The sequence below is a fragment of the Rhinopithecus roxellana genome, chromosome 17, assembly GCF_007565055.1.
Source record: "Rhinopithecus roxellana isolate Shanxi Qingling chromosome 17, ASM756505v1, whole genome shotgun sequence".
NCBI lineage: Eukaryota > Metazoa > Chordata > Mammalia > Primates > Cercopithecidae > Rhinopithecus > Rhinopithecus roxellana.
Genome location: NC_044565.1, coordinates 107,343,747 through 107,362,498, shown reverse-complemented (window position 1 = coordinate 107,362,498; position 18,752 = coordinate 107,343,747). Strand labels below are relative to the sequence as shown.

Genomic DNA, 18,752 nt, shown 5'->3' with positions numbered 1-18,752 from the left:
AAAAGTGCTTTCTGAATATTCCTACATGTCAAAGAAAGAGAAGTGATAAGAATAAAGATGGGAAATACCCCTCATACAAAAGATTAGCAATTTGTTTTACTATCTTTGTTTGGGTCCACCAGCAATGAGGATTCCTGTTTAGGCCGTAAATTTACACTGGGAGGAAAGGAGGAAAGTGAAGGAGGGAACAGAAAATGACTGGTAAAAGACACATCAACAACCCACCTGACTCAGGAGAACTGAAGATCAACCACATGTGGAAACATGGACTAAATTCCTCTGGGCTGTTCCACCTGAGAGATGAGGAAGCCAGGGTATGTATATTCCCCATCCTGTCCTCACTGATTGCGAGCTGTCTCTCCTGTTCTCTTTCAAGCTGCTATAACAGATTCCTTGTCACTGTGTAATTCATAAAAAACGGAAATATATTTTCTCACACTTCTGGAGAATGGGAAGTTTAAGACCAAGGCATGGGCAGCTTAAGTTCTGCTTTCTCTCCTTTCAAGATGATGCCTGGAGCATTGAGTCCTTCAAAGGAAGGAAGGCCATGTCTTATCATGACAGACAAGCAGGAGAAAGAGAGAGATTCCAGCCCCATAAACCCTGTTTATACTGTCATTAATGTATTCCACTAGAGGGCTCCACCCTGATGACCTAAATCCATCCCAATAGGCCCCACCTGGCAATACCTTTACACTGAGAATTAACTTTCCAACAGATGAATTCTGGAAGACATAAGCAAACCATAGGACTTTCCTCAGAGATACACATTCCAGGACATCTGGCCAGTAATGCATGTAGGCAGAGCTCTCTGCCCAAGATCATAAAGAACGTAAGTCATGTATATTGCCATTGGAAGTGAGTACAGGTACAACAGCAAAGGGGAAAGCCCTAGATTGTAGATGGGGACTGCTACATTCATTATAGTACAGTTAACGCTTGCATAACTTGAGTTTGAAGTTTGCAGATCCACTTATATTTTCTTCTGTGTGTGTCACCTGAGAGCAAGTAACCTAATCAGTTGTAAATATACTTTCTCATTTTTATGGTTTTCTTAAAAACATTTTTTTCTTTAGCACACTTTATTGGAAGAGTAGAGTATAAAATATATATAGTGTAAAAAAGTGTTAATCAACTATTTATTTTATCACTAAGACTTCCAGGCAAATGTAATCTATTAGTACTTAAGGATGCAAAAGTTCTACATAGGTTTTCATCTGCACCAGTGCTCAGTGCCCCAACCTCCACGTTGTTCAGGGGTCAACAAGAGTTGTTCAGACTGCTCTTTCAGTCTGTAGCTGCATCTCTCTGGAACAGCATCTTGGCGGGTGGCTGCAAGTAAAGGAATCCAGAAAATAACATCTCAAACTGTGCTGCATTGGTATGATGATTATGTAAAACCAAAGGCATTTAGGAAGCACCAAATGCACAAAAACCCTTTTCCTAAATATCCCTTATCTGCCTAAAAGCAAATTCTCCAGAAGACAAACAATTGTCAAGGAAATTCTTCCTGGGAATTTTTATATCAGGGAAGATTAACACAAAAGAGGAATCAAAAATAGAAGAGACTGTAAGTTGATGCTTTATCCAGACAGGCTGGATACCTGTTCTTTTGAAGATGCACTTCTATTCTCATCTATTCTCTCCAGGTTGCCTACACTTCCCAATTCCCTCTTCCCTAGAAAGGAAATATGAACAACTGGATCTCATTGAGTTATCTGGGTAATCATCCTGCTATGATATCCTGCTGCACTTTAAGTGAATTTTATTTGCCTTTTCTCTTATTAATCTTTCTTTTGTCAGTTCATTTTCAGCAAACATTTAGAGGACAAATGGAGCTTTCTTCCTTTATCCCAATATGAGCAAGTTCCCTTAAAATTCAGGCTGCTTACAAAGCAGCAGGAAGGTTTGTGCACAGGCTACAGCACTGTGATTTGGCTCCCCTAGTCAGGCATCAGTAAAATTTTGTGGAGCCCTAGGCTGCAGCCCACTGATGCTGATGCTGATGTGGTTGGATCCACTTCCCCTGCTACTGAGCCAGGCTGGGACATTTTTGGGCACATTAGAGATGTGAGATATAACGAGTGCAAATGCCTGTCCAGTTACATCTGGATCCAACTGATTTCTCCATGTACAAAGGCAATTGCTTGATAAGAGTTTGAGTGTCTTTTTCCTAAAGATGTTAACAGGGAGGCTGGTGTCTGGGTCAGGATGATGTCCCCACACACTGATAAAAAGTGTAAGAAGAAAGTGTCATTGAAGTGCCTGGCAGGGACATGATCCGTGCAGTGGCCAGCCTCACTAAGAGAGATGAACTTTGGGAAATAATATGCAATGGCAGAAAAGAAGGTAGACTATGAAAGTGTCCAAAACAAGAATAAGGTGCAGCACATTTAGTCTCTGAGTATTAAAGAGACCTGTCACTCTTGGTAGTGGTGGATCAGTGAGTGCTGCATGCATTGAGGGAACACGGGTATCATCTCTGTGTATCTGTAGTAAATTGCTCGCTCTAATACTAGTAAGAACAAAGGCATAACACCATTACCTAATACTTACAAATATATGTAGCATCATGTCGAAACATTTTATTTTTAATTTTTTTAGAAAGGAAAAATGTTAAACTCACAGAAATGTTGCAAGTGTACCTAATACTTACAAATATATGTAGCATCATGTCGAAATATTTTATTTTTAATTTTTTTAGAAAGGAAAATGTTAAACTCACAGAAATGTTGCAAGTGTAGCAAAATTACCTGCTTCCCTAACTGGAATTTTATAAGAGTCTTTTGAAGACCTGAGAATCCTACCGTCTAGCATTTTACTATGTGTTTCCTACAAACAAGAATATTCTCCTAAATAATCCCCATACACCAATGAAATACATTACTCCATTGATTCCTGAGTGATATTTCAAATTGTTAAAAAAATACCTAAAAAATATTTCTCAAAACAAAATAGTCCGCAGCAGAAACACATTCTTTGCAGAAAAATTTGTGCTACCCTGGTCTGACCTGGGACACCTGGGGACACTGAGCCACTGCTGAGTTACTGACATGAGCCAGCCCTGCAGCTGTGCCCAGCCTGCCCCATCCCCTGCTCATTTGCATGTCCTCAGAGCACAGCCTCCTGTCCTGAAGACTTATTAATAGACTGGTCACATTTCTTGCAGGAGTCAGAACCACTCAGGACACAGCATGGACATGAGGGTCCCCGCTCAGCTCCTGGGGCTCCTGCTGCTCTGGCTCCCAGGTAAGGAACAAGAACACTAGCAGTTTACTCAGCCCAGTGTGGTCAGTACTGCCTGGCTGTTCAGGGAAATTCTCTCAATAAGTGATTAATTGTGTGGACATTTGTTTTTATGTTTCCAATCTCAGATGCCAGATGTGACATACAGATGACACAGTCTCCATCCTCCCTGTCTGCATCTGTAGGAGACACAGTCACCATCACTTGCCAAGCCAGTCAGGGTATTAGCAGTTATTTAGCCTGGTATCAGCAGAAACCGGGGAAAGCCCCTCAGCTCCTGATCTATGCTGCATCCACTTTGCAAAGTGGGGTCCCATCAAGGTTCAGCGGCAGTGGATCTGGCACAGATTTCACTCTCACCATCAGCAGCCTGCAGCCTGAAGATTTTGCAACTTATTACTGTCAACAGTATAAGAATTCCCCTCCCACAGTGTTACACACCCGAACATAAACCCCCAGGGAAGAAGATGTGTGAGGCTGGGCTGCCCCAGCTGCCCCTCCTGATGCCTGCATGGGCTGAAAGCGTTCCTCAGATGCAGCCACACTCTGATGGTGTCGCTAGAGGCAGACATGAAGTCACCTCTACACCCGAATTCTTTTCTCTTTCTCAGCCCCAGCTGCACAGACATAGCAATGCCCCTCCTGATTTACTAAAGACAGAGATCATGACACCTGAGGAGTCTAGTTTATGGCTTCAGTTGGAATTCATATAACACAGAAGATGCCACTATAGATGTTCTAAGGAGGAACTATCTTAATAAAGAGAATTAGATTCTAAACTACTGAAATCTACATAAAATGTAGAGATGAATCTCTAAATTTAATGTTTTATTTGCATAGAAATATTTGCCAAATGGGGCATACAGGAAAACTCAATGGTCTTCAATATATTGGGAGAACGAAGAGCAAGTTAGCATTTTATGAAAAAGGGAAAATGTTACCTATGGCTCATTAAGAAAGTTCATTGGCACTGGGAAGTGTTGGGAGCTGGCAAGCTCACACTTTTAAGCAGTGGTGGACAAAGTGAATCCTAGAATTATATCAAGTTATCTCAGAAGTTATGGATCAATTTGGTTTCAGTTTACAAGAGGTCAAAGCAGTGAAGCTTGCAGAGAATTTTGTTACTGAAATACCAGGGATTCAGTGAAGATCCTGCTGCTCACCACACAGAAAGCCAATCACTAAGACAACAAACATTGCCAAGAAACAGGCTTTAATCAGGTGCTGCAGCCGAGGAGATGGGACACCATTCACAAATGTATCTCCCTGACCAACTAAAATTAGGGATTTATATAGCAGGGAAGAAATGTGGGAAAATAGGAATTAGGGAGGGGTAAGGAAGATAATTTGGTCAACACGAAACAGGAGGTCAGTTAGGCAATCATAACGGGTGAAGGTTCTGGCGTCTCACTGTCCTAATTCAGTGATATGTAAGGTTCAGCTCCTTTGATAGTATCTGAGAGGCCTGGTGGTTGGTTTCCTGAGAAAAGATCTCAGATAAGACAAATGTAACTATCTTGAGTTTTAAGACTGGGGGAGTCAATTTCTATGTTTATTCAAAACCCATAAACATTAGTTCCCTGGGATAATAGGGCCTATTTCAATTGCATTCTAGACACAATATTTTGCACACTGAGTGCCTTTCCATCCTGGTTTCTTGGCTTTGTTGTGTATGATAAGAATAACTCAATTCCTATGATTAACTTTCACACTACAACCTTTCAAAGCCAAGGATATAGTAGTCATGAAAGTTGATACTAGAAGCAGGATTCTCTGTTGCTCCCTCAGAAAACAGAATGCATCTGCCCCTGAAATACGGGCTATCTAACCATGTGGCCCTCAGTCCTGTCTGGAAGCTTAGGGGTAGGGATGCTGATGCTCTCAGCTTCCTACAGCATCTTTCCAGGTGTTTCTGCAGTCCTCATCTCTGCTCCCTGTGTCTGTCTTAGGTACCAATGGAGAATATTGAGTCATCCTTTTCTGACTTCCAAATCTCATGGGAGGACCTCTTATTGGGCCACTCTATAGGATACAAGAGAGACAAAAAATGATATTTACGTAAGTTAAAATGATTTTTCCCCCAATGAGACTATTTTAGAAATTATATTTAAAGCCCCATGTTGAAAACATATCCAGCTTTATTTTATTAATGCAAATTTACATTTGCAAATATTTTCAAGATTTTAAAGGATGAAAACATAATTATTTGTCCATAGAATGATAAAACACCTCTATAATTACATGGAGTAAACATTTTATTAAAAATTTGTACTCACTGAAATAAAGGAATATATTTTCAATATCTGAAACTATGTTAGAAATTATTGGACTTAAATTCAACTGTGAGGTTTGGTTTCGGATGTTGTTCACTCCTGAGACCTGTCTCAAGAATCTTGTGTCATGTGTAGTCAATGCTGTTCAGCTTTGTCCTCAGATAATTGATATCTGTAGGCTAAAGATAAGCTCAGTACCCTGCAGAGGAACCACTCAGCTGAGCCCTTCCTTGATCAGCCAGATGATTGTGAACATGAGCATCCATGAATATGATAACAAATGTTTACTATCAGCCACTTCGTTGTATATTTAACCAGTTATCAATCATTATGCATAAAAGCTTACTGATACAGTATTTACACCTCTACCTATATGTACACACATGTATTTTTTCTAAAATTGGTGGTATAAATGTGAATATTCAGTAATCAAATTATGAAGTTATTAAAAGAAAATTAAAGACAAAATTATAACTACTATTTCAATAAAAAATTAAAATTTACCTTATTTATGGAAAACTATGCATATGTGTATATAAGATACATAGAAGTGAATACATATGTTTTTGATAAAATGTTGGATACAAATATATAGTATTCATATTTAAATACATTTATTCTATCATATATGCAATATATGCATATTTATAAAATTCTTCTCTAAATTAAATACATTTAAAATTTTTTGAAGCATTCCATAAAATAATGGCATTCTGGACCACATATGCTTCTCACTCTTGCTACAGAAAATTTCTTTGTAGCCTTTATTTTTAAAATTCTACCAAATGCTAGTCCCTACCTAAAATATTTTTCCAACTCAATGGTGCTCCAAGGGTAGGCCGAGAGCAAATTTTGACTGATGTTGAATATTAACCATTATGTCCTATGAAAGTCTCCATTATGTTCAGTGACGATATGCCAAATAGAATTCTCACAACAATGGATGCTGGATGGAGTCACATCAGTGCCATTGTCAAGGAAGCCCTGCAAATGTAAAAATGATAACAATGAGTAAACTGCAAGGGTTACATCTGATGATCACATTACAACGATAACAGTGTCGGGGTGATCAGACCCAGCACCAGGTTGTGGGGGTGACAAAGTCCGGCAGAGTCAAAGGATTGAGAAAAGACAGTTTGAGAGAGAAAGGTAGGCACCAGGGGCCATCGCTAGTGTATGGAGGCTGCAAAGGCCCTGAGTTCTGGGAGTCCATGCTATTTATTGGTAATCCAACAAAGAAACAGGTGATGAGAATGTGGAGGTCAAAAGGGCGCATTGCATTAAGCACATGATTTACACCTGTGATGGTTTAGCATTTGCTCTGCTAGTTGAGATAATGGAGAGCAGGTTCTTTTAACTCAAAATACAATCGATCCTGGGAGAGCAAGGAGAAAGGAGCCAGCAAGTGTAGACACATTCCAGAGCCACGAGCCCTGGATTCTATCCAAGCCACAAGGGATTTTATGCCCTGAGCTTAGATTATGGTACATCAGGGTAGCCTTCCACCCTTTAGCACAGAGCTTGGTGTTCCAAAGGGGTTTTAGACCCTGGACCCCGGACATGTTCCAAGACTCTTTTACATTATGTAAGACATGCAAGCCCTGCCTCAGTTTCTCCGGACATTCAGCTTTCCCCAACATAACAGCAATGTAACAATATTGGCTGTTGGTTTTGACAGATCATCAGGTCTTCAAAGAAATGCAACAAAATGATTGCAGACAAAGTGATTCTGGAAGAGCTATGTGACTAGACATTTCAAATACGAGCCAAAATTTTTAAAAAATGCTTTCCCAGTGAATATTAATCAAAATGCCATTAATGAGCAAGTGATTTTTAACAATGAGGATGATTCAACACCATGGACTTCAGTCAGTCACTTTTCCCAGCTTTCCCAGGGAGTCTCATGAACCAATGTTATGGAGGTTCCTATGCGGACTCAATAATATGAATTTCAAATAACTGAGACTTAAAGGGCTACTGGCTCTTCTGAACACTTAACTTGCCAAGAAGAATGACCCCTCCTGAACCCGTAAATTGTAACACACATCAGGGATCAGACGAACAGCTGGGGTCAGGTGATACTGGTGGACCTCACTGGTTATTTTCCTATATATGAATTTGCCTTTCTTTTTGGTTATATTTCTGCATAAACATCATTTGAGGATTTTCCAAGTGCTTTCATCAGAGTCAGGAAATTCTTCCATAGTATGGCTTTGGATCAAACAACTTATTTACGTCCAAAAAAGATAAGAAAGGGAAGCTCATGCTGTTGTCATGTGCACAGGTACAGCTTTTCCTATAGACAGGGAAAAAAAACATTATTAGTCAAGCAAAGCTGGCACACAAACCCTTGTGCTGTTGAATTGCTATGCTGTCGGATGTGGTGGAGGTTCTGAAACACTAACTGTGATTGGTGCTTTTACTCCTATAAACTGAATATTTATATCTTGAAAATGAGCTGTAGACTCATCACTGTTATGCCAACTGAACAGCTTGAAATACTCTATTTAGTCAGGGGTGTGGTTTTCTGATTGATGGTTCTTAATCCAAATAGTTGACATGACAATTATACCATTAAATTGGAAGAAATGATACGATAAGCATGTGAACATTTAGACTTAATACAATAATGAATAAGTTGTCAACCCAGGATGTTAGGGTATTTGCGGGAGCCATAGATCTAACCCATGTAAAGCAAGAACAAATGGAATTGATGTTACATATTTTAGAGAGGAAGTACAGAAAATATGAACCCTAGGGTACTTTCTAGAATGTTTCTATTTATTGTCGTTTCCACTGGTAAAACTCAGAGAAGATTTCAACAGTCATCAGGATGAAGTTCTAGGGATCACAGTCATGTGAAGCATTCCCTGCACTTGGATCTCTAGTGAGGCAAGGGGAGGATGAAACACGTAGTATGATATGGAGGGGTAAACACCAGGGACAGCCTCCTGGTCAGCTTAAATGCTGAAAAGCGTATTTATTTTTTCTCTTTAGATTTATCACTGAATCATTTGGATCTAAGAAAAGCGATTATGGCTGGTTAGGCAGAAAGGTGTTTATTATCATGAATTAATGGATAGAAAACATTTGGGGAAACCAGAGTGGCAGCTCAGGCAACTCCAAGTATTCCTTCTGCTATTCCTTGATCCTCTCCCTGTCCTGTGCTTTCCACAGTCAAAAAGGATACCCTCATTTTGATAGAAACCTGGCAAGTGAAGATATTGTGCCCACAGGATTGGGCTGCCTGACTGTGACCCAGAACAGGAAAATGATCACATTTGAGTGAGATCAGGCACTTCCCCTCCCTCGTCTCAATCCAAAAGCATTCTGGAGTAACACAGCTGATGGGCAGTCTTCACCACATCTGGGACTTAGGAAGCCAAGGACATGAGGAGTAGCCTCTCCAGACTCTGCCATAGAGAAAGTATTGCCAGAAACTAGAGAATAAAATAAATATGAAAGAAGCAAGTGACAATAACTAAATGCGTCATGCATATATGTATTTTAAATAATTTAATCTTTTCTATACACCCTTTCTTTAAAAAAAATTCAAAGTGCTACATTCAGCCACCTTTAAAATTTAGGCCAAAAATTAAATAATAAGTAGAGAGAATAATGGCTCATGAGAGAAGAACATTTTTTTGCTAGACGGTGTTGGGCTGAACAGATTGGAGGTTCCCCACATTTTGGGGAGCACAGTGCTACATGGGTAGCATGACGTTCTTTGTAAAGGAAATCTTTATGTTGGGTTGTAGCATTTTGCTGTTGATACTAGTAATTTCTGGAAATTCAAGTGTAGAAACACGTGTATTTATAATAGAAAGCCTCAGCATGGACTTGGACAGAAATAACCCCTGTACCCATGAAAGCAGATGAATCTACATGAGACTGAAATGAAGATGTAATCAACACAGGCAGGGCTGCAGAGAAAGGGGTCAGCTCTCTAGTAGTTGATAGCAGAGCTGCTGTCCTTCTGGGGGCAGTAGTGAGAAGAGCTGCTCTCTTTTCTGCAGGAGACAGCTTGAATGTGGAGTTTCAAGCAGTAGGAGCTCCTCCCCAGCCTGCGCCAGCAGTGCCATTCTTGGAATTGTTCCAGAGGCTTTGACTGGAGGCTGTTCCTTAAGGCTTTTCAACACTTTGCAAGGAATTTAGTATCCTCTAGTAAATCCTTTTATGCTTCATGGATTTGACATTAGCAACACGGAATATACACAGTTTACAGTGACATCATTCACAGCCTCCTTTTTTCCCTGGCTAAATATAATGCTTTCCAGGTGGACCTGCCAGAGGAAGCCAATGTGAACAACAATCCATGTCATCAAAAATGCAAGACAAATAAGCTCGGGAAAGCCACTGAGTTCTCATGTAGCTGCACTGTGCCCTGGTACAAAATGGGAGAGTGTAAAACTCTTAGCTCCACCATCAGAGAGACGGTGCAGTGTGAACTTCTGAGTGTAGTAAGTCAGTATTTATAGACATTTACATACTGACACCTTTAACACCATAATACAGGCAAAAGTAAAAAAGAAAATAAATTGGACTACATAAAAATGTAAAATGGGCATCAAAAGACATAACACACTGAAAATGCAACATGTGGAATAGAAGAAAATATTTGTAAATCATATATCTGATAAAGGGTTAATAATATCTACTATATAAAAATAAGTCCTATATGTCAATATTAAAATAAAATACCTGATTAAAAATGAGAAAAGTACATCAATCGTCATTTCTCTAAAGAATATTCTTTAGAGATAATTAGATAACTAGCATAGGAAAAGATACTTAACATTATTAATCCTCAGAAAAATAAAAACAAAACCCACCTCACACCTATCAGGACTTTTTTTTTTTCCAGTAGAAAATGACCAGTCTTGGTGAGAATTTAGGGAATTGAAACTCCCATGGACACTGCTGTGGTTATGTAAATGGCTCACCTGCTGTGGGAAACCATATGGCGATTCCTCAAGAAATTAATAATGGAAATAATACGTAATTCAGCAATTCCACTTTTGGACATATACTCAAGTAATTAAAGACATAAACTTGAGGAGATATTTGTATACCCACATTCAGAACCGAATTATTCACAATAACCAAAAGGTAGAAGCAACTCAAATGTTCACAAAGGAGGGAACTGGTAACCCAAATGTGGTATATACATACAATAGCATGTTATTTAGCTTTTAAAAGGGAAATTCTGACACATGCTACAACATAGATGGAACTAGAGGACATTACACTAAGTGTAATAATCCAGTCACAAAAAGATTACTGAGTTGTGATTTCACTTTGGTATTTGCAGAACAGTTTCCATTTGTCTAGAATCAACCCAATCCTCCTCCCTTTCTTGCTTGCAGTTTTCTGGAATAACTGTAGAATGTTCTGGAAATGTAGCATCCTGAGATCAGGCATGATTGACCAGAACAGCCTGGGTTCCGTTTCTGTCCCTACTAGAAACAGGAATTTCTTCAACACTCTAGCCCAGTGTGTCATGTGATTCTAAGACACAAAATCCAGGGTGGGCTGCGTTCCATGGTCCCTCAGCTGCAGTCCTTGTGGGGTATGCGTGGTCTAGAATCAATCAGGCCCTGGCAGCTTTGTGTTTTCTCTGACTGACTCTCTGTAGCTAGTATGCCACTTCATGTAACTGGTTGTGCATGGGAATTGTGTCTCACTAGATTTGGGTAAGTTGGCAACCAGTGCACAGCAAACCTTCTTGACAAAATTGGTGCAGCGAGAAGGTTGGATTCGAGAGAACCATGGCTTATTGGTGAAGCTGGAGGAACAATACTCTCCAGTATGTGGCCCAGGACAGAGACATCAGCCTGGGGATGCAAGGCCTGGACATGCAAATGAATGTTTAATGAGGAGGGAGGATAAATGGGACATGGTGAGAGGCAGGGTTTGATGTGGCAATGAGTCAGTGGAACAGCGGAGAAGCAGGACAGCAAGAGACAGCAAGAGTTGGCATTTTGTGAGAAGATGGATACAGTGATCAGCAATGGGCAAGATAGCTATTGGAGAAATGGCAAGACAGCGACCAGTGAGAGAGGGCGACACGGTGACCAGCGCTACAGCCATCAAAGCTACATAGTTGCTAACATTGCAGAGCAGTTAACACTAGCCAAAGGCTGTTTTAAGAGCCATCATCTTTCCTGACAGGCAGTGGAGCCAAGCAGATGGGCAAGTGGCCACGGAGCCACTGCTTCATGCAGGGCGGCCGCTCCATGCACCAGTTTCCCCGCGAGAGCCCAACCCACCCAAGCTGGGAACCCTGGAGAGATCTTCACGCAGGCCCCACGTTAGAGAATGTTTGGCACCATTTTGGCTCCCGCACACCTGTAAGTGTCCCCTCTGCCTACCTGCCCTATATCAGATGATCCAGGGAATCAGGCCTTGAGCTAGACAGTCCATTTGAATCCCCCATAGCACACCTGACTGCATCCTCGTTGCTCCTTCCCTTAGTCACTTTTCCTCGAATGTCATTTTATTTATCCATCAGTCATTTTATCTTATTTTCTGCCCTGATATATGTGTTCGCTTTGCAGTTTTGGCTTTGGCTCCCTACTAATTATGTTTGTGCAATTGTTTAAGGCAGGACACTTGGTTGTAAGAATTCTCCCATTCTGTTGACTCTAAGAAGCCAGAGTCACATTGTTCTATGGTCACAACCAGGCCTTTGGGGCTCACTGTTGGCCACCCCACTGAGGCTCCAGGATTTCCTGCACTGCTCAGCCCCTGGATACCCCAGGGCTTCCTGGCATTTGGTGTGGGGACACTCCCAGGCTGATACTCAGGTACTCTGGGTTTGCAGCATTTGGTAATGTTGGCCACTCCCTGGATTTTCCAGGGTTTTCAGCATTGACATTCGTCTGAGGATTGTGGATTGGAGCTCCACCCAACGGGAATCTTGATTTGCCTTTTCTCGTTTTCTGCCCTAAAAGTATCATTTTCCATGACGGCATTTTGTTTTCTTGGTGTCACTTTATTTACACATTTTCTTCTATATTTTATTTAATAAAAATACTGCTTTAAGGCCGGGCATGGTGGCTCATGCCTGTAATCCCAGCACTTTAGGAGGCCAAAGTGGGCGGATCATTTGAGGTCAGGAGTTCAAGACCAACCTGACTGACACAGTGAAACCTGACTCTACTAAAAAGATGAAAAAAATGCGCTGGACATGGTGGTGCATGCACGTAATCCCAGCTACTTGGGAGGCTGAGACACGAGAATTGCTTGAACCCAGGAGGCGAAGGTTGCAGTGAGCTGAGATCACACCACTGTACTCCAGCCTGGGTAAAAGAGTGACACCCTGTCTCAAAAAATAATAACAATAAATAAAAATTAAAATATTAAAATAGTGCTTTAGTCATATTTTGTTCACTAACAAATGCTTACAGTCCACTTTCATAACGTCTTACTACCTCTTCCTACACCTTCTATGCAGGAAGTGGAAATCTGAGATGAGAGCAATGATGGCCCAGTCACTTTCTAGAAAATGGTCTGCATATTGAAACTGGGTTTTCTTAAGTTACTGATTTCCTAAACTATAGAAAATTTTGTTTTTGAGGCCAGTGCAGTGGCTCACGTCCATATCCCAGCACTTTGGGAGGCCGAGGAGGGTGGATCATTTGGGGTCAAGAGTATAAGACCAGCCTGGCCAGCATGGTAAAACCCCATCTCTACTAAAAATGCAAATATTAGCCAGGTGCAGTGGTATGTACCTGTAATCCTAGCTATTCGGGAGGCTGAGGCAGGAGAACGGCTGAAACCTGGGAGGTAGAGGCTGTGGTGAGCCAAGACCGTGCCACTGCACTCCAGTGTGGGTGACAGAGCGAGATTATCTCAAAAAAAAAAAAAAATTATAACAGAAAAATTTGCCTTTGATTTGATAACGAGTTTCTTTTAAAACTTCTCAGATTCATGTCTTAGAGATTCAACTGTTGTGTTTTGCTGCTTTCAGCTTGTTCTTCCTTTAAACAGGTCTGGGATCATTGCTCTCTCCTTTTGCTTCTTCATCAGCTGCTGTGACTTTTTCACCTCCGGTTCTGACTATTGTTGCAGCCTTGATGCTGAAGTGTTTTGTCTTAAAGTTCTGTGGAAGCAATGTTTTCCCCCAATATAGTATTATTCTATGGACTTAATGTTTCTTAACATATGTAACCTTATTTGGGTCTTTACTTTTTTATTTTTATACTGCTTTAAAATATTAGTTTTTCCTTGAGATGGAGTCTCACTCTACCGTCCAGGCTGGAGTGCAGAGGTGTGACCTTGGCTCACTGCAACCTCCACCTCCTGGGTTCAAGCGATTCTCCTGCCTCAGCCTCCTGAGTAGCTGGGACTACAGGCACGTGCCACCACACCCAGCTAATTTTTTTATTTTTAGTAGAGTTGGGTTTTCACCGTGTAAGCCAGGATAGCCTCTGTCTCCTGACCTCATGATTTGCCTGCTTAAGGACTAATGAGTGCCTCCAACCTCCATACTGTCTGGCCTAAAATATTTACTTGGCTGTAAATTTTTTGATTCCAAACCTCTTGGCCAAAGAAACTACCAAAGAAACGTAATCAAATCTAATTAAGGCCATGTGGGAAACAGCGAGTCAGACACACCTTGCTCTACCCCTATTTGAAATGTAGGCCAGATTCAAAAAGCCTTTTAAAATTATGAAAATAAAATAGTGTCCCTTTACACAAAAGAAAATAGTAGCTCCTCTGTTTAACCGGAAGGCTTAGTCTTACTAAAAACTTAAAAAGAAGGAACTGGCTGGGTGCACTGGCTCACGCCTGTAACATCAACACTTTGGGGGGCTGAGGTGGGTGGATCATGTGAGGCCAGGAGTTCAAAACCAGCCTTGCCAACATAGAAAAACCACATCGCTACTAAAATTACAAAAACTTACCTGGGCATCTAGGTACATGCCTGTAATCCCAGCCACTCAGGAGGGTGAGGCATGAAAATAGCTTGAAACCAGGAGGCAGAGGTTGCAGTGAGCCCAGCCGAGATTGTGTCACTGCACTCCAGCCTGGGCAACAGAGCAAGACTCTCTCTCAAAAAGCAACAGCGAAGTGTTCCCCCAAGAATCAATAATAACCAGAATAAAGGGGCCCTTATCAGATATTCTTAATTACTCTAACTACTGTTAGGCTTCAGGAAGCCACTAGTTGGGTACAGCTGTCCAGGATTAAATCTGTTTCCTATGAGGTCCTGCAGGCACAAAAGGTGGACACCACAACCTCCATTTATAAAACCTAGAAAACTTAAGGCTGTTGTTTTGCAAACACATAGATTAATAACGTGGTTCTGTGGGTGGACGTAGGAACATTAATTTTTCTCTCCCTTCCAATTATAATTTTCTTGTTTAACCTCCTAGTAAAGTTCATATCTTATAAATTTCTAAATTTCATGTAAAGATGATACGGTCCGTCACAAATCTTCCAATCCATTCTGTCTTCTGACCCCACAAATGAAAGCATCCTGCCATTGGGCCCCTTCGTTCAGGTACCAAAGATTTTTACTCCTCACATGCTAGGGAAGGCCTGCACCCAGAAAGTCAGCAGGAAGCACTTACAGAAAATGGACTCTGCTCTTCTGCAGTCCCCTTAAGATTAAGGAGGAGTATCTAATCTCTGAGGGGCAATGAGATAGGAGGTGGATGGAACTCAACCCAGGACCAGATTGAAGACTAGTTGACACAAGGAAGAGACACTGGAAGCACCTGTCCATAAGACATGCCCCCCAGGGCCATATCAGTTTACCATTGCCATGGCAACACCTGAAAGTTAATGTCCATCTTCTAGCTACTTCTGAATAACCCACTCCTTAATTAGCATGTCATTAAAAGAGGGGATAAATACGACTGTAAAACTGCCCCTGCGCTGCTGCTCCTGGCACACTGCCTGTGGGTAGCTCCGCTCCACAAGAGCAGTCACAGAGCTGTAACCGCCACCTCGGTAAAGCCATTTCCTTCCACCACCCGCTTACACTGCGCTCCTTCCTGAGTGAGGCCAAGAACCTGCCCTGCACCACTTTTGTCAAGTTAGTTGTCAAAAACTACTCATAATATCCTCTCTTTAATTATTTTACTCTTATAGGCTGTGTAATGACTTTCTCCTTTCCATTTACCAGATTGTGTTTTGTGTGCTTTTTCTTTTCCTCTTCTTTATACACCCTTCATCAAGTAGTCACAGGCTTCAATTCAGTTCTTTCTTGTGGTAGAATGGCTCATGAGAAACGCTGATTCTTCTGGGTATGAGGCCATTCACCATTTTCATATGTAACACTGTAAAAAGTACTGTGACACAAGCCTCCACTTCACAAACTGACCACTGTCAAACATCATCTCCCAACCAATAGAATTTTTTTTGTTCCTCACTAGTTCACATAGGGGTAGAAATCTCAAGTTTAAATTGTGGATTTGCACTTTATCACTTGGTGTATTCAAGAAGATGAAAAATATTAATACATCAGTAGGTCCGGCCACAGTGGCTCAAGCCTGTAATTCCAGCATATTGGGAGGCCAAGGCAGACAGATTACCTGAGGTCAGGAGTTTCAGAGTAGCCTGGGCAACATGGTGAAGCCAGGCAGAGCTTGCAGTGAGCAGAGATCGTGCCACTGCACTCAAGCATGGGCGACAGAGTGAGACTCTGTTTCAAAAAAAAAAAAAAATTCTTAGATTAGATTTGAGACTATTTTCCATGCTAAGTATATTTATGATAATGATGATGACTATAATGCTGAAAACCTAAACAACACAAACAATTGTCACATACATAATGTCCTGAAAACTACAGATGTGTTGGCACACACCTGTAATCCCATCTACTTGGGAGACTGAGGCAGGAGAATTGCGTTAACCAGAGAGACGGAGGTTGCAGTGAGCCAATATCGTGCCACTGCATTCCAGCCTGGGTGACACAGCGAGGCTCTATCTCAAAACAAATAAATAAATAAATAAATAAATAAATAATTCAGTAGCTTTAAATTTTAAACATCTATTTGACAAGAAACTGCTAGTTCCTTCTCTCTAAAATAATGTTCTGATTCTTTCAGGAATGAGCCTGGTTTGATGCCTCTCTCCCCAACATGATAAAAGTGTGGCATAAATCTATGGAAAATTCCATTTCCCTGTGCCAACAACCACTACCTGGGAAGGAAAACTTTCTCCCTTGCTCTAGTCCTTTCTTCTACACACAGTTCCACCTAATCTGTGACTCAAAACAATACTTGTCAGGAAACATTCTGGAAAGAGCAAAAGGCTTCTAAGGTGTCAGAGATTCCTGCACTACCATCTGTCCATCTCTAGAGGGGGCTGTGAGTTTGAGGAAGAGCAGAGCTTGTAAATCTACTTGATTTCACTACCACTGTATTTCCTAACAACAGCCACAGCAGCACCGGAACATCACAGAACAAACATCTACTACTTCAAAGGCTTTTATCTCAGTAAATCAGCTCTGCCTCTATCACAGCAGCTAGGTTTGATACTCATACAAATAGTGCTGTAGCTTTCTTTTCATAATTGGAAAAGTGGGCAAGACTCAGTGTAATGCAGGCATTCCTTAAGCCAGTTACCATGCAGTTTTTAGATTATCATTGCACACATATACCCAGCATAGATCTAATAGATATGTAAAAATCCATGAAGCAAGAGTTATAATAGCTTGTGTTCTCTATTGTATTGTATTTTCCTCTTATATCATCTTCTCTTTTTGTCATTAAAAAAAAGTCTGTTGAAGTCAGTCTAAATTAATTATTGGATCATAAGTAGATAAAATGATTTTTTTTTTTTTCTGTTAACACATTGCCGCAGAGAATATGTTTCTTTGCAAGACACAGTCTTCATTTCCAAGATAGCAAGCCCAACAAAATTAAACTGGAGTGAGCACACAAGTAATGATGGTAGCTTTTCCTTAGCATCAGTCCCGGGGCAAGAAAAACACAAAAGATAACAAGGTAGAATAAAGATTACATAAGAAAGGACAGCAACAGGACATAGCAACCTTTTATATGGTAACATTTTGATAATGGATAATGAGAAATAATGCGTTAGACAGGGATGGGTGGGAATGATTGAAGACCTAAGTACTTTAGCACACACTAAGACCACATCATTAGGATTTTTGGAGTTGTGTACAGTTACTGAAGAAAAAGCCTTAGAATTTAATTTGACTGTGGATAAAACATTCTTGGAGGTCGGTCATGGCTCACGCCTGTAATTCCAGCACTTTGGGAGGCTGAGGCAGGTGGATCACAAGGTTAGGAGATGGAGATCAACCTGGCTAACACGGTGAAACCCCGTCTCTACTAAAAAATACAAAAAAATTAGCCGGTCGTGGTGGCGGGCGCCTGTAGTCCCAGCTACTTGGGAGGCGGAGGCAGGAGAATGGCGTGAACCCGGGAGGCAGAGCTTGCAGTGAGCAGAGATCGTGCCACTGCACTCAAGCATGGGCGACAGAGCGAGACTCTGTTTCAAAAAAAAAAAAAAAAATTCTTAGATTAGATTTGAGACTATTTTCCATGCTAAGTATATTTATGATAATGATGATGACTATAATGCTGAAAACCTAAACAACACAAACAATTGTCACATACATAATGTCCTGAAAACTATTGTAAATGTTTTATCTTATTTTCTTTAAATTGTCTACAGCACTGTAAGGTAGGTACTACTATTGTCACAGTTACACAGACATGGAAACTGAGACACAGGGGAAGCTAAGTTACTTGGTTAATTTCAAGCAATCGGCAAGCCATAGAGCATCTATGTCAGGGCCTGCCAGGACATGTGACTGTGAACAGAAGTTTTTACCTCAAAGAGCGTATGTGTGTGGGTTAATGGAAAGCTTCAGGACCCTCAGAAAACATGACTAACAAGTAAATGAAAGGTGTATCCGGAAGATTATGTTCTAACAGACTCTTCATTTATATCGATCCAATAATGCACTTATGGAGATGACTGGACATATTGAGGACAGGAAGAGATAAATGAAAACACAGACTTTTATATTGTTCTTAACGCGATTATGCCAAGCATCATCTGGGTGAATTGAGGTAACTGAGGAGAAGAAAGACACAGGAGTGAAATTCTGTCCTCACAAGGGGGAAGTTCTACACTCAGACTGAGCCAACAGACTTTTCTGACCTGACAACCAGGGAGGCGCAGGATGCTCAGTGCAGAGAGGAAGAAGGAGGTGGTTTCTGCAGCCAGAAGCCCAGCTCCCATCCC

At 41.0% G+C, this 18,752-nt stretch overlaps 1 gene segment (V, D, J or C); it reads left to right on the top strand.

The window, feature by feature from the left end:
• The first annotated feature begins 3,119 nt into the window (after nt 1-3,119).
• LOC115894367 lies at nt 3,120-3,697 on the top strand. The segment is given in 2 exon segments: nt 3,120-3,249; nt 3,375-3,697. Coding segments are annotated over 2 exon segments (378 nt in total).
• The last annotated feature ends 15,055 nt before the right edge of the window (nt 3,698-18,752 follow it).